We start from the raw sequence: 19,135 nt of genomic DNA on the forward strand, positions 1-19,135 counted from the left end.
GACAGAGATTTTTAATATAAATTAGAAAATAAGTTTTAGCTACTATCATTGTACAATTTTTATGGAACTCAAGAACATTTACATACAAAAATATCAAGCTGCATATGCCCATTCGATTTTGCTTTGTTTCTGAATAGTAGAGAATTACTCTGAAATGATTGAATATGAAGCTTTATTCTTCCCTAAGGAAAAAGTGTAGCAATTGCTAGAACTACAATTACATTCTATTAGGTTGGAAAAGTAATCATAAAGAGGATCTAGATTGAAATTTGAGGATTAAGGAGATGTGATTACTTGTCCAACATCAAACAATACAGAATCTGGGATCTTGCTGTCTTATATGACATTTCTTTCATGCATAACACACTTTTGTAGCACCCTGAGCTAAATCATTTAATTTCCATGTTCTGCTTTGTTATGTTATCAACATCATCCACATTCCACTGATTACGATTTTGCGACCTGTGTTTGGGGGAGAGCATTGTGACTGACATCTGCATTTCAATATAAATTTTGGGAGTAGATAAGAAGTTACGGCTCATATTAAAAAGTGCTCAAGCATGCACACCTTCTGCAACAGATGAAGGCAAACATATAAAATATCTAAATATAAAACAGATTAGTCTCCACAAGATATGGCACATGGGAAGAAGGAAGTTTCCCGCTACAGACTAATAGTAAGTCTACCTCTGAAGTGAAGACTAATGACAAATGGAAACAGTCATCTTTGGCAGAAAAGTACTTGTGAGGTTCCTTGAAAACATCTTTCAGACAATTATGTTAAATAAAGAAATGTATGGTCCAATATAAAAAGAAGGTTGTTTCCTGGCAATTACCTAGTGCCATAGCACCACACGCCAAATTGAGGTACAATCATGCCAATAGCAAACAATGATTTTGTGCCAGGCACTCTGTTTATGGCTCTATATGAAGTACGGCAGTTAATTCCTGTAACAGTAGAAGGTAGGCACTATTCTTAGCCCCATTTTATGGATAAAGAAACTGAATCACAAAGAGAATTACTCTTTGTGAGGGGAAGGGCAGAAACCCTGAGGGCTGAGGTGCATTGAGTACTAGTTGAACACTTAGGACACTTTAAAAATTAAAATAAAAAAAAAAAAAACAAAAAAACTAAACAACGTGTTCCTGAGTATTGGGGAAAAAAGAAAGAGATAATCCACCCCCCCCCCCCCAAAAGGGGAAGTCGTTCACCAGCAGCTAGTTGCATTTTAATGCATGAATTAATGACAACCCGGTTCATCTGGAACACACATACAGGAACACACCTCTCTACACACACAACCACTACCTTCTGAAATTCATTTCCACGGTTATCATCCCCCAAACAAGGTGCACTGGGCATTAACGAAAAATGTATTTGTCCATGGTGAAGAAAGAATTAAAAAGATATTCAATAATATTGACTTAAAAGCAAAAAGCAATACTTATTTTGAGGTTTAAAGAGACAATTTTATACAGATGCCAATTTTTAAGGAGTTTATCTTGTTTTCTTTAATAATCAACTCTCCTTCCCTCTTCCCCCCATATAAATTGCTTTATTCTGAATTAGAAGGCAAGAGCTATTACTTCCAGTCATATTCTTTAGGGATAACAAATCTCAGTGGCTTACCAAGAGTATTTTTGGATTTACGGGAATTTGTGCCTATGTATGTGCATATGTGTGTGATATTTGCACAGATAATCTCCAGGTATACTTTTTATTGAGATAAATCAAACCAGCCCAGATTGAGTTCTAAAGGCCAATATTATTCTTGGCATTATCTTACTAAGGAGACAATTTACTAAAAGCCTACTTCTCTCTACACGAAGAGTAATTTATGGGACATTTCCAGAATTTTAAAATCTTCATTCCAAGCACGACTTCATTGGTTCTCACCAATTTTATCATTTGGAAAATTAATCCACTGTCAAAAAAAGTTGAACTCTAAGTGATATTAGATTTAAATTATGCATGTGTGTTTTATCAGAACATGAAGAGCAAAACAAATTACAGAATTATAAATAGACAAATTATCTCTGAAGAAGAAAGAATCTATGTAAACTGAGAATAATCAATAACATGGCTTTACTATTGTTGCGACTCTTCAAACAGACGTGTGCATGTGTGTATATATAATTTCAGACTTCATACTTGGGCTTGTTCTGTGTGTATGCTATCAGAGGAAGCACCGTTTTGAAGATTATCTGTGTTCAGCAAAATATAGAATCATGAAATTATTTTCTTGGTCATAAGTAGCTTTACATTACAACAGATTTAAGGCACCGGTGAATCAAACATTTGCAAGATATTCCTGGTGGATTTGCCAAGAATCTGTGTTAACATCCCAAATAAACTCCCGGGTTATAAAATTATTTACTCTGGGTTATTGCCCCTGCACAGACTGCTGCTTGTCTTCCACCTGATAAAGGAAAACACCCAACTGTCACACACAACAGCACTCACAGAGAGACAGCAAAACCGACCATTTCTACAGAATAATGAACTATAATATTCATATTTATATCATTCACAGTTCTTTCTTTATATCTTCTTATTTCCAACATGACAAAACTAAAAATAGAAACGCAATATAAGTAAAGTGTGAGTATAGCTATGCAAAAAGTAAAGTACAATACATGTCTATGTTATAATGTATTCAGTATTTTAAATGACATGGACCTTAATTGAAACAGAAGGAAATACATTTCATTTTCTACAACAAGGTGAAAATCAGTCTATTTTTAGAGAACATCGGGGCTGCTAGCGATTTAATAATTAACCTGGGGCATTTCGTTTAAAGATCCTGCAACTTTAGCTGATCATAAATATGATGTCAAATTTAAGGGACTCATAATTAGAACGCAGATGGCACCAAATAAAATCAAAGCAGTTAAATAAAGTCTGCATTTTAACTCAAGTTCTCAAACTTTTAATTTGTGCTGATGACTTAACTGACTTTTCAGGAAAGTAATCTACTGTACAAATAGAATTGTCTCAATAGTGTGTCTTCATATTATATAGTGCAAACTCCTTCCAATATTAAGACATTAAATTATACAGGATGCAATCTGTACAAAGTCTTAAGCAAAAGACTCCTCCAGCTATTCTCCAGAAAAAATGTTCCCAGAGTAATTTTACAAAGAGACATTAGTACTTACAGGTCAGCTAAGAATCAGTCAATCCAAGAAAGGGGAAGCTAGACACGTCTGATCACTCACCCTGGGAGATAAACTAGGACTATTCCTGGGCTCCCATTCCCTGATAAATTTCAGCAAGGGAGCCTTTTCTCTTTGCATCAACGACCCTTGGAATGCTTGTCTCCCCCGCCCCCTGCCACACCTCCCCCAGGGAATTTCACATTACATTGGTGTTGGGCTACAGCTGCAAGGGGTTTGGTAGATGTGTTTGCATTTTTTGCATGTGTTTGAGGAAGCAGTTTTTGAAGATCTATGGGCCAAAATCCTCCCACCACTCGTCTCCCACCCTCAGCTTTGGAAGAATGGGTTATGCACCACCCTCCTCCCACCCTCCCTGCTAACTCTTTCCATCTAAATGTGGTGTTGGCCCTCAGGAGGCCTTGGTGCACAAAGCTTCCATCCAAGGCTGTCACTTGACTGACAGCAAAAAGGTTGCAGGGTGATGGACAACTGTGTGTAGGTGGACATGGGTAAAACAGGGCTGAGCAGATTAAATCAGAATAGAGCAAGAGGAAGGTTCTAAATCACAGACTTTTTTCCAGACCTAGACAGCGGTAGGAGCTTTAAAGCTGGCTAATCTTGTTTTTAATCAGTCAGGTTTTTAAAACAAGGACTCAAGTTTATAAATAGATGGATATCTGGAACACATAAATACACATTGTCAAGTGGCACAAGAAGTGGCTGGCTAAAGAAAGCTATCAGAGCAAAGACACAGCACCCTGGATGTTCTCATCACCCTGGCAGTGCCACCTTTGTGATGGTTTCTGCATTGCAAATGTAATTCTTGGAGTAACTTGACCAGGGAGGCCTGCTAAGCTGTAAGGGCACAACTAGATATTTATCAAAGTATTGTAAAGGGTAACAATCCTAGTGGAAACTATGGAAGTTTCAAATGAGAATAATAAGATGCAGAGGAAGAGGAGTCCTTTTACTGGGCAGCAGTGAACTGACCATTTAATGGGACAGACGTGATTGATTTCCTGGTGATGTTCAATTACCTGTTAGGTGTCTAATGTCAGGTACATAAGGAGCTTAGAGTTTCAAAGATGGGACATTGCTCTTAAAGTTCACATATGTTGGAGTCCCTCTCATAGTCACCTGTACATATTTGGGTTCAAACTTTTTCAATCCAGAGGTGCAGGTGATAAAGGTGATAGAGACTCCAAAGAGATGACATATAAATTTATATCCCACTCATTTATGCTGAATCCTAAAGTATCAAATCTCAGGAAATAAACTCCATCTTTAATAATTTTATTATACAAATGTTCTGCAGAGAAAAAGATTTATCCCAAACTGAGGTAAGTCAGTGTCTAAATCAGGTAGAGATGGTTCAGAGTAGCCTTCTTAGAATGCAACTTTCATGCACAAACATTTAAATAATAAGTCTCATGGGAATACCAGTCTCTGCTTTTAATGCCTGTGTTTTAGCTCCTCCATTTATTGCCCAGCAAAAAGAAAACTTAGGGTGTGTGTACATAGAATTGATAAGAAGAAAAACAAATAATTGAATTGATATACTTTAAATGCGGCTTGAGTCCAATAATCTGTTGCTCAACGAATTTCTGCCGCCCCCGCTTCACAGAACTCACTGTTTGCCTGAATTTACGCCAGATTATCTGCGCAAAGATAGTTAAGAGCTGAGGAAAAGTAATTCCACCTGTGACTAATTGCAGAGGTCCACTCTCTGAGCACATTTTAAAGTTGTATGATGTAGGTATGTGCATACACTCTGGAGTTTGGATTTATTTTATATGAACTCTTCATTTAAAAAAAAAATCATATGTCTGGAAAGTCCCCCAATAAAGTCAGTTCTAGCCAAACCATGTTTATGAATCTCACTTTTGTATTTCTTGATATAAAGAGTTTATTTACATTCAGTTGACTCTAGTAAGATTTCACTGGTTAACAGTGGTGCTCAAGTAAAATATGATTTTCGGCAAAAAGCCTAAACTATGTTCTTGGAGTTTTGACTGAGTTTCCTCTTTTAGTTCTTTAGCTAAGTGGTCAAAAAGCATAATCTTTTGCAGGCCAAAAGCTTTTCCAATATACTAATTGGAATGAATGTTTAGATTAAATAAATAAAATATAAATATCATTTCCAAAGTACCATTTCTCTTATAGTATGCTAAAAAGCTCCACTATCTAGAAGAACATTTAAAAGATTTATATTTTACATAAAAATACATTATGTGTCACTTTAGACATCTTTAGAGTATTCAGAGATCTTTGAAAGAGCAGAACAAGTGCATGGGCCGTGCGTGAGTCCTCTGTAACAAAGCACTCACTCTGCTTTAGACTGTAGGGGGGAAGGACAGTTGGGTTCGCAAGCTCCCATTCTCATTGTGTAGTAAATCGTAAGTAGTGCCCATGGCCATTTTTTTCCTGACGTCATTTCATCGCAATTACAGTTTGTTTTTCAAAAAGAGAAAAAAACCAGGGGAGGTATTTTTACAGTATTTTCATAAATTGATTCTCTGACCAAATAATTATTTCTCTTTTGAAAATGGTTTAAAAATGATACCCATATACGTTCTTCACATATATTATCATTAGGATTTCATCATGGAACAATGGTTACTTCAAAAGCTCTTTTAATGATTCTAAGTCAACATCATTATTAAATATTAAAGTATGTAAAAGCTAGACTATTTAATGGCTGTAACTTAAAGGTTCAGGTAGGTGTTTGGAGCTAGAGTAGTGGACACCATTTCATAGATGTTCTATCGAAAACTTTCAAGTAAAAAGGATTTTTACCTTTCTTCGGAGGCATGGCTTTCATGCATAAAAAACAAAATGGTTTTGATATTTAACTCACTTTCCTAATGCAGCCCAAAACATGAGAATGATCTCTGGATTCCCTCGAAGAAAGGTTTATTGTCTCGACATCACGTATAACTCTGGGGTTCTAGCGTTTTTTGCAGAACTAAACTGAGGGCCTTCCTCTCACGCCACCTCCCTCTGGGGGCCGCTGGGGAACTGAAAGTCCCATGGCTGGTGTTCAGCCCTCACATCGCCTCGTGGTGCGCGTCATGCCTGCTCAGGGCCAAGCAGAAACCTCTGACATCTTGAACCCGGGTGTTGGCACACAGCAGGTGCTTGAGAATTGTTGGTTAGAACTCAACTGAAATTTAGGTGCAGCACCCAAGTTTGAAACCAGTCTCGCCCCTTGAGAGCCCCAAGCTTTCTTTCTTGTCCTTCTTCATCCCAGTGACTCTGAAAGACTTGTCCTATGTCTTGCTCTCTCATCCTTCTGACTCATCGAGACCTGAGCTCTGTGGCCATCTTTCCCATTCAGGACTGAAGGGTTAACAAGAGCCCTGCTTGTTTTTGCATAAGAAATAGTATCAAAGCCCTGACAAGAAGGATGAACTCTCCCACAGAGTTCCCTGGGGGCTTGAAGAAGCCCAACAAAAATTCTTCCAGGTTCCAGGTTGCTATGTTTCAGGGAGTTATCTTAGGGCTTGGAGCGACCTCCCCAACCCCCAACAAAGGTAGACATTTCATCAGGCAAAGCTTTGGTTATTTATTACCACCAATATTTGACTTGGTTGTAGGACTTTTGATTCCTCACATCTTGTCCCATTTAATTATTTTTGAAACTACTATTTTTGGGAACAGGTGCAATCCCTAGGTTCAAATTCAGTTGAATCATCTAGTAATGGGTGTTGAATGTGAGCTGTTATAAGTGAACAATGAAAGAAAAGAAGAAGCAGAGTTTATTGCCCTCCCCTACTCCAGGAGGTGATGAAATGGAGCCTCCTCCTGTCCTGGAGTCCACAAGGTAAATGCCACTGCCTGGTTTCCTCCTGGGAGGGAAGATTCAGGTAACTAAACGATTTCCCAGTTAATAGTATTAAGTGTTAATATTAAGTGGATGAAATGAAAGGATTAATACTAAATTATTAACTATTAATTCTTAAAGAACAATCATTTACCAGGGATAATAACTGCCAACCATGTGTCAGATACTGTACTCCATGTTCTTCAAGATTCATTCAATTTTTAGCGGAATCATATAACGACCGGAAGCCATATCTCAGAGAGACGGGGTGACTTTCCCGATGATACACCACTGGTGGAAGACCAGCTGGAAGTGAAATCAGGGGTGTTTGTCTTGAAAGCCCTGGTCCTGCCAGTGTCACTGTTGGAGGCCCCTTTTTACTGACAAAAAAGACTGACACCCAGGAAAGTTGAGCTAAACTTTTCAAAAATTCTGTCAGAGTGTCTAGTAAAAGGACGGGGCTCAAATTCCCGTTCTCAGCCTTCCTCCAGTCCTCCATGCATTCTATTCCCCGGTGCTTCTCTGCCCACAGGTCAAAGGTCCTTCCCTCACTACCCTGGTGAAACTGGCCCTCCACTTGGAGGTGGAAAATCTGAGACACTAGGGGAGATGTTTAAATGTCTCTAGAAATTAGAGATATCTTTAAAATTCAACCTTAATTCATCTTAGCTTTTAAAATGTACTTTGCAGCTCAAGTCTTTGTCATAGATACTTTATGAAAAGGAAAATTTACAAAATTACTATTTTTCTTAAGCTTATAAGTATATATGTGTGTGTGTGCGCGCATATGTGTGTGTATTTGATATGTCTCTTAATGGATTCAAAATGACCTCGAATTTTCACAGCACTTGGGGGACTTGTTTTACTGAGAGTCAAGCTAATTTATCTTAAAAGTAGGTGATTTAGGTACTTTTTGAAAGTATGGTATTCTGTTGCATGCTTAGGACTCAATTGGATGATTGATTTGTAGTAAATTATCTCAAACGTTGGACAAATCCTGGGTATTTTCCAATAAAGTTGGAGGTTCTGCTTTGATGGTGGATCAGGGCCACCATCTTTTCCATTGTTACCCTATTTGTAGGCAAAATAATATCTGTTACATTAGAACGCTTTTTCCCCAGGTAGTCAGAACGGATGGAAGAATTTTCAGCTGTTCATTTCTGATCTTCCGCCCGGAAATGCTTTCAGGAGGAAGTTATAGTTGGGTTTTCCAGACTTAGCATTTCCTGCCTCCTTGCTCTCCAGATTACTGAGCTGCTCTAAAGCCTAAAAAGGGAAATGGGAAGAAAAAAGGGGAAGTCACTGAATGTACCCTAGCAAATGAAGCCGAGCTTTCAGGCAGCTGTGGCTGGAAAGACTTTGTTTAAACTTCAGAGTGCCTATGGCGGGTGGGTACATGTTTTAGAAATGTTACTGTTTTTAAGGAGGCCACCAATTTCCCATTTCAACCGCGTATGCATGCAAAACTCAAGCCCTTGCACAGAGGCAACCAACAACTATTGCTTGAAGTGTTTTAAATAGAATTCGGATAGCTCTTTTCTCTTTCGAGTTTGTGTGCCAAATCACAGGGACCAATACTCATTTTCTTTTCCTCTGAAACTGGGGGAAACGCAGGAAAGAACCCATAAATGCATTCTTTAAAGGGGCTTCGTGCAGTTAAATAGTACACACACACACACACACACACACACACACACACACACACATCCCCGTGCGCATTTTCTCCCTTTTTACTCGTACGAAATCAGTAGCTGCAGTAACTGAAATTCACTTCCTCAGACTCTGACATTTGAGCTGGTCTTGCACTGAGAAGCCAAAATGCCTGGAGGTGCGCAAGCTGCCCGTCTTTCTCGTCTACTGACTCACAGCTATTGCCCAGCACCTCGCCAAGCGCGCTCCAGCACCAGTTGCCCGTCTCATTAGCCCGGGTCTGAGTTTGCACGAGTACAGTGGTCCAGCCACGGTGACACGGTGTGCTACGGAGGCCAGTGACCTGGGACCGTGGCCGCAAACCGCTCTCTCCTCCACATTTCCCGCACCCCTCCCGCTTTATCTACGATTCCTTTTTCAGGGACAGCGACCGCCCCCCCCCCCCGCCGCCCCCCGCCCCGCCCCGGGATGTTGACTATGAGTTTCTCCTGGAAATGTTTTCCGATTCCGTCTTCTGTAATCCAGTTGGCTAGAAGTGCGATAAGACTCCCGGGTTTTCTCCACCGCCGCCCGCCACCACACAGTAGGGGTGGCCTGGGTGCTCCAGACGGGGCAGATGGATGAAAAGAAGCGCCACCAACACACCTCCTCTCTGCGGGTTGCGCAATGAGGTCTTTGTCCGCTTGCCCTTCAGCGAGGGCCGCGCACTCCGACGTTTGACCGGCAGGTGGCGCAGTTGATTCACGTTGAGCCGCCGCGGGAGAAAAGGCGCGTCTACCTCCGGGAGGGTCGTCCTCCCGTGGGGACCTTGGCTCCGCTGGAAAACCCGGCCGGACTCCAGAGGTAGCAAGAGGAGGCACGGCCTGGGAGGAGGGAAAGAAAGAGGTCTGGTGTGGAATCGAGGCCCCTGCAAACGTCCTGAGCAATGCGCCGAGGCGTACCGGGGGCCAGTTCCCCGGGCCGCGGGCCGCTTTGCTGTCCGGGACGCCCGCAGCCGGGGTACGCGGGACGGACCGGGGCCCAGTGGTGCCTGCGTCCCCGGAGAGTCAGCAGTGACCCCCGCAGCACCTCGGCAGAGGCAGCTGAGCAGATTTCTGCGGGTCCCGCTGCCCAGCACCGTCTCTCGGGGCGGGGAGAACTGTCGGGACCTGCGGGGCAGCGGTCGGAGCGCAGAGCTGCAGCCGCCGCCCGGGACCCGAGTTCGGGCTCGCGGGGTCCGAGCAGCCGCAGGCCACCGCACTCTTCCTGAAGCCCTTGGCTGCCATCCCCGGTGCCCGGGACTTGCTAGGCCGGGTTCCAGGGCCTTCCCCCTCCTGCCTCCCCCCACCCCACGCTGCCTGCGGTAAACACGCAGCTGGCTCCCTGCATCCTGGGCCATCTCAGAGCGTCTCGCCGCGGCGGGGAGTCGGGGCCGGGATGAGACCCTCGGCGTGAACGCAGAGATGGGGCCAGCGGGGAGCTTCTCCGCGGCTAGAAGATCGTTCGTTCAGTTTCAGAGCGACCATAGTACCCGAGCCCAGCTTCCGGCTAGGCGCTGCACTAGACGGGGGGGACCGATTAGGTCTCCGCTCTCCAGGCATCTAGGTAGCCTGGGAAGAAAAGATCAATCAAGCCCCAAAATTCCCTCCAAAGAGCATTACATATAGAGATGCGCTGTAAAGACACGGAACAGGGCAAGGCAGCGGAGGGTGGCTTCGGCCGTGCTCAGGAGTAAGTGCGCAGCCCCAGACCCGGCGCGCGGGACGCAAAGGCTTCGGCCTTCAGAAAAGAGCAATAGCAAAGAGGCACGTCAACTTTATATTTATTTTATTACAGTAAAAGGGCCCTTTCCTGTCTCAAATCGTCCGTAGGGGGAAGAGGTGGTAGCGAACACTTCCTCCGGCTCCCCGCGATCAGTTCAGAGTCTTTCGAAACTCCTTCCCCTGCCCAGAGGCTGGACCCCTGAGGTGAAGTCTGGGGACCCCGTCGCCTCCCTCCGGAGGGGGCGGGCACCCACGCAGAGAGTTCGCCCCCTCAAGCCTGGGGAGCCCGTGCACCCCGCTGAGCCCCGAGGGGCGGGGACACAAGGCGGGCTTTGCTCAATAGGGGCGGGGCCAGGCCTCCCTATCTCTGCGACCATTGGCGGCGAGCTCCGGACTGGCGGGTGGGCGTCACGGGCCGGGCCCACCCCCTTGGCAATGTCTTCAGCCTGCTGCACTCCTAACTTAAGCATTTATTCCACTGGGATAGAAGCGGTAGGAGCAGCGTTGGCACCGGTGAACCATGGCTGGGATTTTCTATTTCCTTCTCTTTTCGTTTCTCTTTGGGATTTGCGACGCTGTCACCGGTTCCAGGGTGTACCCCGCGAATGAAGGTGAGAGCGCGGGGACCTTTCTGTGGTCGGGGACCGAGAGCGCACGATCCACCGGTGAATGTTCCTCTGAAGCGCAAGGCTGTCCAGTTTGTGTGTGAGAGGGGGCGGGGGGACCCCGCGGGGAGCGGTGCGCCCCGACTCGGGAGAAAGGGGCCGAGGCGAAGGGATTTGCGAAGGGGAGGTTTGGGGCGGCCGCGTAGCCTGACCTGGGCGGTGACCCGTGCTTTTGGCGAGGCTGCTTAAGTTTGCAAGCGAAAGGACAAAGTTTATCAGCATCCACCGGTGAGGCCAGCTCGAGGCGTCCTAGGGGATACCCAGGAGGCAACGCTAAGATTAAAAATGATAATAATTTTGTGGCCCAAGTCCTCCCTACCACCTACCCCCCTCATCCAGCCCCAGTCGAGGAGGAAACGGAAGCCTGGAGCCCGGCGAGGGCTTGGTGTTCCCGGGTTCTTGTGCGAGGCTTTCGAGCTGTGGTTTTTGCAAAGTTTCCCGAGCCTTGCGCTTCCCGGGACCCTGCTGCCGGGCCTCCGCTGCGCAGCGGTCGTGGCACGGCTCGTGGGTGATGAGTGACCCGATTTCTAGCACTGGCGTCAGATACCTTTCTCCCCGCTGGGCTCCGTGCCCCGGAGGGTGCGATCGCTGGACTAAGGGGTCCCACGCTACTCTGATCTTTCCGCAGACTTGGTGAACCCACCAGCAAGTTGAATGTACTCGAGTTTTTGCTTTTTTTCGCCCCAGAACTATACGCTGGGTTAGTTTGGAGGGAACGCGCGGGACCGACTGGAGACGTCTCGGTGCTCGGTGTTCTGCGAGTCTGTTTGGACGGGCTGGAAGGGTTGCGTGTGTCTCTGCATCGGGGAGGTGGGGGTTGATCGTCTAGCTTCTAATGATCTCAGAGAAAGGCGAGTTGAGTGTGTGTGTGTGTGTGTGTGTGTGTGCGCGTGTGTGTATGCATGCGTGCGTGTGCGTGTGTCTGTGTGTGTATGCGCGCTCGCGCAAATGTGTGTGTGTGGTGCATGGGTGCCCGCGTGGACGCGGACGATTTTGTGTCTGTGCGCCAGTGCCCCGATTGCGTGCGCGCGTTCCAGCGAATGCTTGTACTGGAGCCTGCGTTCATCTAACCTAGTCTCTGTCTCGCCTGTTCGTTCACGCCTCCCCACCACCACCCCCATCCATTCGTCCGTCCATCCATCTGTCCATCCTTCCTTCGTCTGTCTCTCCGGATCTTTCCATCTATCCTGTGCAATCCATTATTTTCCCTGTTCCGAAGGAGGGAGCCAGAAACCAACTTAGTCTTGGCTGGGCAGCCGGTACCCAGAGTTCGCCAGACGGAGGCTCGAAGAGATTCACACACCTGCCGGCAGGCGCTGCTTGGGAGGAAAGGGGCGCTCTCGCACCCTCCTTCTTTCTTCCCTCCTTCCGACGCGGCTCTTGGTGCCCCCTCAGCTGCTGCCGCGTTTTTATCCCCACGATTAATTTTCTTATCCGAATCGTGGATCCCACATTCTGATGGTTACTTTGCCCATTTGTTAGGACGTCCCCCAAGACCTCACTGCATCCGACGCAGATTTTTCTTTTACTCATTTCTTGCCTTTTTTTTTGGAAGCGAAACTTCGCCCTAGACACAAAAGGCGCTGATGGAGCTGTAGGCTGATGTAGAAAGAAGGGGGGGGGAGTCACCCCCTCTCGAACCCCTCCTCCCCCTTGGAAATTAATTCATTTTGTTGCTTTTTATTCCCATCACGTTTCCTATTCTCCCTTTTACCCTCCCTTTCTACTCCCTCCCTTTTTTTGTAAATTGGGTCTTATTGTTCCCTTTGTGTCCCTAATCCACCTTACATAAATCCAAATGGATGTAGCGGGCCTTTCTCTAGGGACCCAGAAGAGAGAATGAGGCCGGCGATGGGGGCGCAACTACGGGGCGGGAGCGACCCAGGGAAGGCTCTACGTTTTGAAATAATTAACAGACCCCAGGAATTCAGGCTTCCCGGGAAAACCGGGAGAAAGAGGCTGATTTCGACTCCTTTCTCTTCGTGGTGAAATGAGAGGAGAGATTGGGCAGAATTCAGAGGCCGGGGGGCGAGATTGAGAGTTGGGGTGCGCAAGAGCAAGAACTGAGGCTTCCTATTCCCACCCCTCCCCCAGCCTGAACAGGCAGCCTCGCCGATTAAATTAATAACCCACTGGTTCCTTTGAGATGGGCCTTTCGACCCCCAGGCCTGCAGATCTCGGTGGGAAAGAGGACGTGGAGAGGGAAGGAATGGGCCGCGTCCTTTTCAGTGTCCTAGGTGCCCAGGACTGCCCCAGCGTGGGCGGCAGACAGCAGCCCGGTGGCCGCGCTCCGGGTGCCCCGAAGCTTTGATGCACCCTCTAGGTGTAGCAGTCGTATACTCACCCACCCCACTTTATACCTAAAATTCAAACCAGTGATTTCCTCTCGGCTAGAGGAGGAGTCTCCGATTGTCCTCAAAAAGACCTGGGGAAGAGAATAAATCATTCAGTTCATTTGCATTCTAATTCTACACCGCTGCCACCCCCACCCCCTTCTGAAACTTTGATATTTAAAAAAGCAGCGGATACCATATCCAGGGCCGATTTATTTGGCGGTGGAGGGGGAAAATGGAAAGGGAGAAAGCCTTTTCATGACCCTTTGGGTACTCTCAGATAGAATTCACTTGTGGCTCTGTCACCATGATGATGAGTTATGCGGTCATCTGAAACTTGTAAAAACAAATAACTCCAGTAGACACCAGACAGAGATGAATGCAGATTTTGCTCTGGAGTGCAACTGCCTTACATAGATATATTTATTTTTCGAATTGTACTTGAGATTCTCTATTCACTCTTTTTAGAAAATGAATCAACCAAGTCCTGGGATGGAATTTTAAATGCTAAGCAAGTTAAATAAATAAGAACTTGCAGATTTAAAGAGGGGAGAAGATCAAGTGAGTAATGATTATTTACATAAGTGAGACCAAGTTTAGGTTTTGATCAGAGTGGGACATGCACACCCTCGGCACATATGGAAACGCTCAGGCAAATGGTTTTTGTAGTATTGGCTTTTTGCAATTGGAAATTAATCTATTTTTCTTTGTTTTTTTTGCAGTTACCTTATTGGATTCCAGATCCGTTCAGGGCGAACTTGGGTGGATAGCAAGCCCCCTGGAAGGAGGGGTAAGTGCCAAGTGGCTCTCCGCTCCAGAGGGTAAAAAAGGAGTGATTAGCAACTTTCTGAGCGTCCTAATGGCTTGATTCTTGTTGATTGTGGTGAGGGGGTCAGATTTCCGCCATGGCCTATGAAGGGAATTACGCTTTGTTGCAGAAATCCTATACTCCCCCAGGATAGGTCTGTCATGGAAGAAGTAGAAACCAAAAGGGCAGAAAGAGTTTTCGAAATTAGGAGATTGGTAGAGGTATAGGCTTAGATGCCTATTTAAAACTAAAATACCGACAAGAAATGCAATCTGGGGACCAAATTAGAATTTATGCCTATTTTACTGTGATGGCTATGGAGGACTGACAGGGTTAAGGTTAGAGCAACTGTTCTGTTTCCAGATGAGGAAAATGAGTAACTTAGGATACCAGAGAGAAAAGCCTCTCATTGTACCCGTTGCAGGTTCAGGTCTGTGCACAAACAGCAGGAGCGCCTCCCCTCGCTCCCAGGGCGACCTTAAATCAGCTGCTGCGCTCTGGCACGCTGGGAGGAAGCCTCCTGAACTTGTGCCAGGGGTGCAATACATGCACCAAACCCCACGAGCTTGAGCATTGTTGATGCTAAATGTGAAAAGTTTAAGTATGTGGCATCTTGGATCTTTGGGAATGAGGAGGCTGCATTGTAAGCATGAAAGAAAATGCACTGTGCATTTCTTCTCAAAGTTGCCATCATTGCCTCCCCTGGGAGATTCAGAGGACGGAATTAGGTCACTGGCCACATTCTCTCACCCCAACCTCACCCCTTAATGACAGGTCAGAATGAAGCAGCTTTGGAAAGAAATGAGTACGATATGTACTTCTGGCTTTTGCCAAATTGAAACAACTCTCAAGTCCTTCAAAAATTTAAGCATATTATCCTACATTTACATGCCTGATAGTCTAGGACTGAGCCAAGTGATTAAAAACAATAGGGATGAAAGGGAGATTAGGGGTGTTATCAGGCAAAAAATGTAATGCCAGCCCCCCAATATGGTGCTTCAATCTGTCCATTGAATAAGCAATAAAAGATGAAAAGAAAAATAAAGATTCATAGAAACTGTTATAGAAGACTGAGTTTCAAAAATATGACAGTCATGAAAATGGAGCGTTTGAGGCTTTTTCTGTCAAAGCCTTTCTTGTAAATCCATTTTAAATGAAATGGAGAGATTGCCTGGCCTTCCTGTTTTTCTGCCTGAACTTGACTGCAGTTAGTTGGGTCTCTGCTGAAAAATTCCAGTCTGGCCTCAAAACCATTTTTTTTAAAGGGAAGGAGAATGATTGGCAGGCCTCTGGCAGTGTAGACAGGCGGTATTCACCGCTGATTGCAGGCAATTGGCCTTTTCCTTTGAATGCGAAGAAAGGTACAGCTTTATCTTGTGAGAGTCAGACTCTTGTTAATCCTATACCCTGGAAAGGTCAGTGATTCAGGAAGGCTTTCCCATGCTGCACGATGGCTCTTGCTCTGTAGGTTGAATGCATTAGAATTCTCTGCTACATAGAGGATGGAAGGTGTTCGTACTTGCATTAAAATTTTTAATGAGCCTTATTTTTTCTTACTGGCTGCTCTCAGGCTTGAAGAGAGAATGCATCAAATTATGACTCTGCAACTGACTCGTTCCACGAAATATACGTGGGCCTATTTAAAGGCGAGGAGTGACACATTTCTGAGTACAGTCTATGGTCTATCTAGTTTCTGGAAAGCTTTTACTGCAATTTAATATGCTGCAGACTCCACACACTCCGCCACCCCCACCCCCTTCCCCGAACTGCTGAAAAAGCACCTGGTCACTCTTCCTAGACATAAAGCTTCTCTTGGTTCTCCTGAAGTCTCTTTAAAAAACACTATGTATGCAGATTATTGTATACAACCCAGAACTTTTTATGGACTGGGGTAGGTAGTTTTTCCTTTCCTCAAATGTGTGTAACATCCTAAGTATTATTGTGAGTGGTTTATTTGAGGGGAGCAATAGTCATCCCAAACTATATAGTAGCTGCTGAGAAACTATGTGCCAAATTACAAAATTAATTCATCTCTCCATTTTGTATTTGAAGAGGACTTAGTTTTTTTTTTTTTTCAGGCTCAGATGTAGAGTGACAGATGAATTAGACGTCTACCAAGTTAGGATAGACTGGCTTTCAAAAGTTCTTTCCAGCTGAAGGAAAAAAGCACGTTTGAGTCTTTTAATTATTCTGAAATCTCTAGTTAGAGTTAGGACAGATAACGTGTTTGCTGGGAACTTGGGATGAGGGTTTGCCCAATGACATTTATTTGTTATTTTTGAAAAAGAAAAAAATCTTATTTGACGATGCCACCAACAAAAAACTAAACTATAGTCAGAGACAAGGCTCAACTCTTTTGTTTTTGCATCAGAGCAACTAAATGGAACATGAGAATAATGGAAAGCAATGGCTCCTGATGGCAACATTGTAGCAAAACCCTAATTTCTTGGCAGTGTTCATTTAAAGGAGCATATTGAGTTTCTGACATTGATTGTAAAATATAAAACTAAGGGGATATTTGTCATTGTTCTGGTGAATTGATCAGTGTGTTTAGACAATCACATTCAGGCTGGAAAATTCATGTTCCACCTGAATTATCCCCTGTGAACTTCCTGGAGATACCCCTGTGCTTTCATTTACATTGATGAATGTGCTTTTCCATATTCCCTTTGTTCTGAGATGAGAAACACGCTGAGTGGGGTTTTTTTTAAGGTGGGGATCTATTTTTGGATTTACATGAATTTCCCCAAATAATTAAATTACTGGTGATTTATTAGTTAGTGGATAAAAAGAAATTTTAATCACCACAGGGTACTTATTCCTCCCAGTTCCAACTTTCACGATGATAGCAGATGAGAGGGATACAGAATTTTATGCATTATGGTCCTTCACATAGTAACATTTCCATCCATTAACGGTTTTCCAATGCACAGATGGGAAGCGCGTTAAAAGATGCAGTATGACTCTGGGTACTCATTTTGTTGAATGGAGCTTTAAGTGGAGCTATTAGAGAACACACATTTTTAAAACTATCCTCTTTTTCTTTTAATGATATTCATGTGTTACATATTTAAGCGGAGATACACCAGATCTATATAAATGCACTCTTTGTAGATGTTAACGAAGAGCCTTGCAGGAGCCCCAAAACCATCTTGCTTCTTTTAGGGTTATTTTTTAAAGTACAGAGAGAGTAAAATGACTGCTTTGGTCATACTAACTTCAGACTGTCCCGCCATTAGGATCTTTGTTAAGAAGTAGATTACAAGGGAAACTCAACCATCCCTCCTTAAAATTTCTTGAGCTTTTACTCTCACATACTACTTACTGTTTTAGTTTCAATCTCCCCAGAACAGTTAGAAGCAAAGCATGGCGGGCACTCTTGTTTACTTATGTGTATATGTTTTAAAAGCAGGAACAACATGCAAACATTTCATTGAGTACACGCGCCTGACATGTTCCACCATTACAAATGACAGCACATCTGAGAAGCCCGACCAGGAAGTTTAGTCTTTCTCTTCCCAGGAGAGAAAAGACCAAACTCAGAATCCTGAGATTTTCTTTCCCCCTTTAAAGAGTAGTAACGGTGCCAAAAAAAAAAAAAAAAAAAAAAAAAAAAAGAGGAGAGAGAGAGAGCGAGAAATCCACTGAGTTTTTTTTTCTTTTTTAGGTATTAGAGAGCAAAGTTCTGACAGGAGCACCACTAATTAACTGATAATTGTCTTCCTTTGGCAAGCTCTGCTCTTCCTGCTGTTAATTTGCAGGTCTCTGTTCAGTTGTTGAAACAATACACATACAAGTTTTTCATTTATGAGTAAATTTGAACTGTTGCCACTTCAAATTGTAGCTGTTGTAATAGGTGAATTTGAGGTTGTTAGACCACCGCAAGGAACTGCTGAAAACTCATAAGTAATAAATCCACCATTGCCCCTGGATTTAAGGCAAAAGAATGAAACAATTAAAAAAAAACACTTCCGCAATAAAATATTGTCTCATCCCCTCCATAACATGCTTTACCTGTGGGGACTGGTGCTCAGTAGTTTTCTTACTGAAAAAAAATTAGTAAGAATCGAAGTCGTATGAGAGTAAAGTAAGATTGGCGAATCACTGCGTGATGAAGTGTTATAACTGATACATTTCCTTTGGACCTTTGCAGTGGGAGGAAGTGAGTATTATGGATGAAAAAAACACACCCATCCGAACCTACCAAGTGTGCAACGTGATGGAACCTAGCCAGAATAACTGGCTCCGAACTGACTGGATCACCCGAGAGGGGGCTCAGCGGGTGTATATTGAGATCAAGTTCACCCTGAGGGACTGCAATAGTCTTCCAGGCGTCATGGGGACTTGCAAGGAGACATTCAACCTGTACTACTATGAATCCGACAACGACAGAGAGCGTTTCATTCGAGAGAGCCAGTTTGCCAAGATTGACACCATCGCCGCTGACGAGAGCTTCACCCAAGTGGACATTGGCGATCGCATCATGAAGTTGAACACCGAGATCCGAGATGTAGGGCCATTGAGCAAAAAGGGGTTTTATCTGGCCTTTCAGGATGTGGGCGCTTGCATTGCCCTGGTGTCGGTCCGTGTGTTCTATAAGAAGTGTCCACTCACGGTTCGCAATCTGGCCCAGTTTCCAGACACCATCACGGGGGCTGATACGTCTTCTCTGGTCGAAGTCCGAGGCTCCTGTGTCAACAACTCAGAAGAGAAGGATGTGCCAAAGATGTACTGTGGGGCAGATGGCGAGTGGCTGGTACCCATTGGCAACTGCCTGTGCAATGCCGGGCATGAAGAACGAAATGGAGAATGCCAAGGTAAGACGAGCCATATTGTACTTTTCATTAGGGCTTAGTGCACATAATTAAATCAGAGATGAGACTAAACGGAGTAGAGCCAGTAATTAGCAGCCCCTGTGGGGTGTGGCGGGACCGAGGGGTCTAATGAGTAAGTGC

General features: G+C 44.5%; 1 protein-coding gene across 1 annotated transcript in view; it reads left to right on the plus strand.

Annotated features, from left to right (window-relative positions):
• The first annotated feature begins 10,853 nt into the window (after positions 1-10,853).
• The window catches only part of EPHA4 (EPH receptor A4), a 135,809-nt gene continuing 127,527 nt past the window's right edge, over positions 10,854-19,135 (plus strand). The window contains exons 1-3 of the mRNA XM_037143607.2: positions 10,854-10,985; positions 14,095-14,162; positions 18,334-18,997. Coding sequence (XP_036999502.1) covers positions 10,895-10,985; positions 14,095-14,162; positions 18,334-18,997 — 823 coding nt within the window. The 5' untranslated portion in view covers positions 10,854-10,894. The remainder of the gene's footprint in view (positions 10,986-14,094; positions 14,163-18,333; positions 18,998-19,135) is intronic.

Source organism: Artibeus jamaicensis, unplaced genomic scaffold (assembly GCF_021234435.1).
Source record: "Artibeus jamaicensis isolate MK-2021 breed Jamaican fruit bat unplaced genomic scaffold, CSHL_Jam_final contig_1015, whole genome shotgun sequence".
NCBI classification, from domain to species: Eukaryota; Metazoa; Chordata; class Mammalia; order Chiroptera; family Phyllostomidae; genus Artibeus; species Artibeus jamaicensis.